This window comes from Dendrobates tinctorius, unplaced genomic scaffold (genome assembly GCF_039654945.1).
Source record: "Dendrobates tinctorius isolate UK_male_01 unplaced genomic scaffold, ASM3965494v1 ptg000265l, whole genome shotgun sequence".
Lineage (NCBI taxonomy): Eukaryota > Metazoa > Chordata > Amphibia > Anura > Dendrobatidae > Dendrobates > Dendrobates tinctorius.
Window position 1 is genome coordinate 457627 of NW_027361932.1, and position 7234 is coordinate 464860.

A 7234-nucleotide genomic window follows, 5' to 3' on the forward strand; every position below is an offset into this window, starting at 1 on the left:
CTTTTTTTTTTTTCTTTACAGAGCTCCAGTCCTCTTAAAGGGAACCCGTCACCAGGTTCTCCGTATGTAAAGTATCAGCACCTTAAAGCGTCTTTTACCACATCTTAGTAACAGGAAAGATGTATATCTTTTAACCGTGTTAGCCAGTGGATAGAAAAATATTCAGGAGTGAGAGTCCTCAGTATTTGATACCTTTTAATGGCTAACTGAAAAGATGGTAATACATTGCAAGCTTTCGAGACTACTCGGGTCTCTTCATCAGGCATAGACTAATGCAAAATCTGAAGTCACATATTTATGCACAATACAGCCTAGAAAAAATGCAATAGATAAGACAAGTGACGTGAAGCAGAACTATCAATATGGGAGAGGGAGAAACATAAATATAAACATTGGACCAGTTCATAGATAAGGAGTCTGGATGTTTTATGGTCCACTGATTGGGGTCTAGTTCTGTGTTGCCCCGCAAGGTTTTAAAAGGAAATTCCTTAATTGATGTAAAAAGACATAAATCCATGCGACACATTCATTCCAGCACTGAGAGTGTCAAAGTTCGTCATAAATTTGTACTCCCAAACTCGTCTCTCTCTGAGATGTGAAGTTACCTTTCAATACCAGTAATTTCATATCCATGCTGCTGTGATCAGGGATACAGAAATGTTTTGCCACACACAGAACTAGACCCCAATCAGAGGACCATAAAACATCCAGACTCCTTATCTATGAACTGGTCCAATGTTTATATTTATGTTTCTCCCTCTCCCATATTGATAGTTCTGCTTCACGTCACTTGTCTTATCTATTGCATTTTTTTCTAGGCTGTATTGTGCATAAATATGTGACTTCAGATTTTGTATTAGTCTAGCCTGATGAAGAGACCTGAGTAGTCTCGAAAGCTTGCAATGTATTACCATCTTTTCAGTTAGCCATTAAAAGGTATCAACTACTGAGGACTCTCAATCCTGAATATTTTTCACATCTTAGTAAGTTGTTTGTAAGTCCCCAAATTCCTTTGTATAGCACAATATAACTTCTCATACCCCGATATGGAGCAGTCTTGTCCGATTAGTGTCTTTGGATTGGCTTCAGGGCTTCCTCTCTCATAGCAAGCATCGTCACCCTGCCCTGCTTCATGTGGATGACACGTCCTACTTCATTCACCGTGTCCCCAGTCGTGCTCCTGCACAAGTGAACTACTCTGCCCTGCTGAGGCAGAGCAAAGTACTTTGATGTAGGAGGAATAAGGCCTCACTCACCGTCCCTTTTAAAAGTCTTCTCTTTATTGAAGTCTAAGGGGTAGCGTTTCTCCTTGTGGACAGTGACATACCAGCTCTGACATGTCAAGGTAAGGAGACTTATTCGCTGTGCAAAGCTTCTCTGGGAAATTCAGTATGCAAATTGCCTCTTCAGAGAGGAAGAAGACTTGAACTCTATAGCGCCACCTGCTTCCAACAGGTGGCACTATAGAGTTCATGTCCTCTTTCTCCCTGACGAGGCACTTTGCAAATCTCTTTATTGAAAAAATTCTTTAAAGCAGCAGGTTACAGAAGAGAATGGAATACATGTTGGGGACGATGGCTGTTGTGTGCCTTCCAAAGTACTGTAATACTTGGCAGTAATACCGGCGCGCATGCACTACAATACTTTACTCTGCCCATCAGCAGAACTATGCCTGCTCAGGAGCACGATGTGACACTGTGTGGATGATGTAGGACATGTCATCCACATGAAGCAGGATAGGAGGATGATTCTCGTGACGAGAGAAGAGGTGCCAAAGTGAAACCAGCGACTCCGATTGAACCAGACTACACCGTATGAGAATATTCTAAATTACTTTTTGTGCTATGCAGATGGAATTGGGGACTTAGAAATTACTAGAATACTGCAAGAGAGGCATTAAAGGTGGTAGTCGTACTTTATATCGGTAAAACCATGTGACTTTCTGCAGCAGCCACTAGAGGGCGCTTGAGCTTACTGCAAACTGCTATCTGTAGAACTCCGTTATTAGCAGTAAGAAAAATATTCAGAATTGAGAGTCTCAATTCTGAATATTTTTCTATCTACTGGCTAACACGATACAAAGATATACATCTTTCTGTTATTAGCAGTAAGCGCCCTCTGTTGGTTTCTCTGGGATATACAGATAAGGAGACCTGTTTTTGAGGGGAAAAAAAGAGCTCTATTAAGACTTATGAAAAAATCAATGCAACATTATTTTTGGGCCTAATAATGAAGATTCTCTTTTAAATTACAGTTCCTTTTCCCCTTCTCAGCTCTGCTAGTCATTGCTTTTTATTTATTTTTTTCAAATATAAACTCATTTGTATTAAAAATAGGCTTTACAGAAGCATTACTATCCAAACGTTGTGAGAGCTGCCAATGTCATTAGTCGGGCCCTGTCCTCACAAGAGAGTGACATCTCTGAACTCCTGGAGCTGTCATCATATGCGGTAAGAAAAACTGTGCACATACTGGGAATTACCATATTAACCTCTTTGCTGTCGTTTCACAGTAACTAATTCCAGTTGATCAGTTGATGAGGTCTAAAGAGACTAATGGTCTCTGCCACAAGGGACACATGCCAGAATAACAATGTTTAGATCCATGCACAGGATGCCAAACCTTATGAGTAGGCGTTAGCTGGATAAAGCCAGGTACTGCTTTCCTATGTGAAATGCCACACTTGTGTACTGGGCAGGTCTATCGACCCTAATGAGGCGATCCAAGCAGTTTAAAGTAATCGGTCTCTGGTCTCAATCCCTCTGCTGCCCATTTAATCCATTTCTGTTAGTTCAGCACCGTTTTCCTATAAGGTGTTGTGCAGTAATAGTAAATGGCGCAGATAAAGTGATCACACTGGAATATACAAACAGTTAAACTTGTGCTGCAGCTCTGGAGGAGCTGGGGAGGGCGTGCAGTCCTGTCCCCAGCTCATCCCTCTGAGGTCTTGCTTACATTGAGGTCTATTAAGAGCTGTATAAATGGACTTGGCTGCAGTCAGTTTGGCCTCTCTCATCCGCTCTGTAGCTGCCATGAGTCCATAATCTCCATTAAAAGGGAAGCAATTAAAGTTGTTTTGCATTATTGCTCTTCACCAAGGGTCTCTACCTTTTGGGATTTCTGTTTGCTGTAGAAATATTGGCATTTTCAGATTGGACCTCCAAAGGTAGCGATATTATGAGTGTACATTGAATTCCTTTTCTGTGTTTCAGCTTTTCGAGAGGGAGATGAAGAAGAAATTCCATACTGTGCCTTTAGAGTTTGAGCCTGCTCAAGGTCTTCTTGGCAAGAAGCATGATCTCACGGCAGAGCACTTTTCTCTATGATTGGAAACCATTGTGGGCAGATTTCTTATTCCACTCATCAATATTGTTTATGTATTGTGGGGACATCATTTTCTTTTATAATACATTTTTTTTTTTTTTTGTTCTGACGAGCTGTACTGTCTTTTTCTAATCTGAATAATGTGGTTTCTGCTGGATGATATGTGAATAATGTGATATCTTGCTGGTCGTTGTTCCTTAGCAACAGTCTTTTCTTACTTTAGGGGACAACAAAGTACCTCATTATTCTGTTTGATCCACAGTAGTCTTTCCAGCTATTATTGTTCCAGGGTTATGGCTATTCAGTCAACTATTTCCCTCCCTGTAAGCAATGTGATGGCAGCAAGCTGGGTTACACAGTCAAATAGCTTAGATTTATCTTGAGAAAACTGTTGTGCTGACAGTTAAAGGGTTAAATATTATGCTGCTTGAGGGGTTTTTCCCCCTCCCTGCACCATACACAATGGGTACCATCTGTGTGATACAGCCAGCGTCTGTTTCTCCAATCACTGCTTTGAGAGTGGCATTTGGGACAAATGATCCTGGTGGCGCTTTCATTTAGAGGGCACATTGCCGTGCCATGGCAGTCACCATTTTTGAGGACCATCCATTGGCAGACAGCCACATAAGAACAAAATTCAAATTTGTTTTTAACCGCTCCACCCAAGAGGCTTTTTTCACCTTCATGACCAGGCCAAATTTTACAATTCTGAGCAGTGTCATTTATCTATAATAATAAATGCCCTAAGCAGCTTCCGGTTGTAACAACTTCCGTCCAGTTGTAACCGGTGACGTCACCGCACACCTCTTTCCATGTTAACCCTCAACACTCCTCCTCAACACACACACTAGTCTCACCTTTCACCATCTCCACTCACGTCCACTCACTCTTTCACTCCACATACGACCCGTTCTCTCACTCCGTCTCTCATACTCACGCCGTCATCGCCGCTGATCCACGATCCCTGACATCTTCCGCCGCCGCCATCCTGGATCCAGACGTCCTTCCACGCCGGCGACATGTTCTTGCGGCGACGCCGTCTTGAGTATCGTGAAATCCCGTGATACTCAAGATGGCGTCGCCGCAAGAGCATGTCGCCGGCGAGGACGACGTCGGGATCCAAAATGGCGTCGGCGAAAACTCGCGAGATTTCGCTGACGCCATTTTGGATCCCGATGTCGTCCACGCCGGCGACATGTTCTTCCGGCGACTTATGTGGAGTGAAGGAGTGAATGGACGTGAGTGGAGATGGTGAAAGGTGAGAGGAGTGTGTGTTGAGGTGTGTGTGTGTTGAGGGTTAACATGGCAAGAGGTGTGATGCTATCGCATTCTCCCGATGCGATAGCATCGGGCCATAATCTAGTGTGGTAATAACTCTGGAGCCGTTTAACGGATCCCACTGATTCAGAGATTGTTTTTCCATGACTTATTGTACTTCACGATAGAAGTAAAATTCCTTCAATAAGACTTGCGTTATATTGTGAAAAAATCGGATATTTGGCGAAAAATGTGCAATTTTCAAACGTATAATTTTTATGCGCTGTGTCAGACAAAATAGTTAATAACATTTCCCACGTGTCTACTTGACATCAGCACAATTTTTGAAACCTATTTTTTTTTGTTAATAGTTGACAAGTTATCGTATGTTTCATTTTTCTAACAATTTACAAAACCATTTTTTTAGGGACCACATTACATTTGAATTGATTTTGAGGGGTCTATATGAAAGAAAATACCCCAAAGTGACACCAATCAGAAAGGGCTAAGAAAGGAAGGCGTGACATTTTGGATCGCTGACTTTGAAATGGGCAGCGGATATCATATCTTGTATGGAGAGCCCCTGATAGGCCTAAACAGTGGGCTAACCCCACAAGTGACACCATTTTGGAAACTAGACCCCTCGAGGAATTTATGTAAATGTGTCGTGAGCACCTTGAACCCACAGGTGCTTCACAGAATTTCACACCCATCTGTGAAAATGAAAAATATATTTTTCCCATAAAAATGTTTTTAGCCCCAAATTTTTTCATTTTCACAAGGATAGGAGAAAATGACCCAACATTTGTTGTGCGCAGATATCCCATATATGGTTGCAAACGACTTTTGAAGTACAGTGCAAAGCTCAGAAGGGAAGAAGCTCCTTATTGGAGTTCAGATTTTGCTGGATTAGTTTGAAGGTGGCATGTCGCTTTGGCAGAGCCCCTGAAGTGCTAGAACAGCAGAAGAGACCCCATTTTACAAACTATACCTTTCAATTAATAAATCTAGGGGTGCAATGATCATAAATCTAGGGGTGCAATGATCATATCTCAGAATGTTATACTATTGGGCAGTGAAGAAAAAAAGTTTAACACTTTTACTACCAAAATATTGTTTTTACCCCAGATTTACATTTTCACAGTTGGAAATGTGTAAAAATGGCCCCAAAATTTGTCCCACAATTTCTGCTGAATGTAGATATATCCCTTATGTGGCTCTACAGTACTGCCTAGCCATTCAGCAAAACTCGTGAGGGACTGAGTGTTATATATACAAAGCCCCTAAGTGCCGGAAGAACACAAAATCCCCCCTCCCTTCACCCTACAAGTAACCCCATTTTGGGAATTTATCTACAGGTGTGACATTTTTTACTCTATGGGTGTTTTCCAGAAACAGGATCAGTGGATGTTGCTGAGTGAAAATTGCAAAGTGCTGTTTTAGTGCCAGTCCATTGTACCCAGCTCATGCACCCATAATTTAGGTGGACTTTCATTGCTACAGAAATGCAAATATGTGGACGGTAACTGCGGTATAGGCACATTGTGGTGCTCAGAAGAGAGGGTGTTTTTTTTTTTTTTTTTATATATATAGAGGGGCACAAAACTGTGGCCGACGGCACTCGCATGCCTAAAAGGATGGACATCTTCTCGTCATAGGCCAGATAGAGGCACTTTGGATGCTATCTGCCTCATTCTAAGGAATCTTCCTCCAGGTGTTCCATCTGAATCACATATTTCAGAGATTTAGATGGAAAACCCCGGTGTAAGCGCTCGGCGTAGAGCACAGGATAAATGTGAGCCGAACCTTAATGCCACGGTATATTGGTCAACACCATGGATTTTCAAGCCAGGGAGAAGTCATGGCTCAACCAGATGGACCAGGTTTTTCGCAGTGGCGGGGCTGATGCACAGCAGCTGGGTGATTCTACATGGGATGTTAAATTTTCCGGTATCAAGGCAATGCTTGATAAACGGTCTAGATTATGGTGGAACAGATTGTTCCTTGAAAAATATAAGACTAATAAAATGATCCCTAGAGGTCTGAGAGTTAGTGATTCTATCTTTCCCAATCGATGATCTAGTATTTATTGATAAATGGGAGGAGGCATGTAATAATTGCTCAATGATTTTAATACAGCCCTTTATTGATCGTAATACTACAAATATCAATGAGTTGGATGGATTAATTGATACTGTACAAGCGGAGCTACGTTCTGGTTGTCCGGCACTAAAAATCCTACATTTTGAAGTTGAGCTTGACAAATCCATGGATGTGATGGTCAAGAAAATTCAAGAAACACAAATGACCAAATATAATAGGGAACTTAAGGATTATCAGTCCAAAAGGGTAAATCTTTGGAGAAATAGAAATAATTCTAATCTCCATGAAACTTCCTCTAACATCTCTATTTCATCATTAAGTGGACGTTCAGATCTGTCTTCGGTATCTGCAGCAACTGAGTCTGTGGAGAGCACGAGGCTTCATGATCACTCCTATCATCCATATAAGAGAAATGTTGCGTCTTCATTGGGGAATAGAGATAAGGTGATTTAAGCCAATATACACTTTCTGAAATGGATTTGCAACTCCTTGGTAAAGGGCTCTCTTTTTCACCTGCGGCCAGATTCGATGTATCCATCACTATCAAAGA

General features: G+C 41.7%; 1 protein-coding gene across 1 annotated transcript in view; it reads left to right on the top strand.

The window, feature by feature from the left end:
* The window catches only part of NOC4L (nucleolar complex associated 4 homolog), a 48524-nt gene extending 42759 nt beyond the window's left edge, over nt 1-5765 (top strand). The window contains exons 14-15 of the mRNA XM_073559008.1: nt 2337-2450; nt 3213-5765. Coding sequence (XP_073415109.1) covers nt 2337-2450; nt 3213-3326 — 228 coding nt within the window. The 3' untranslated portion in view covers nt 3327-5765. The remainder of the gene's footprint in view (nt 1-2336; nt 2451-3212) is intronic.
* The last annotated feature ends 1469 nt before the right edge of the window (nt 5766-7234 follow it).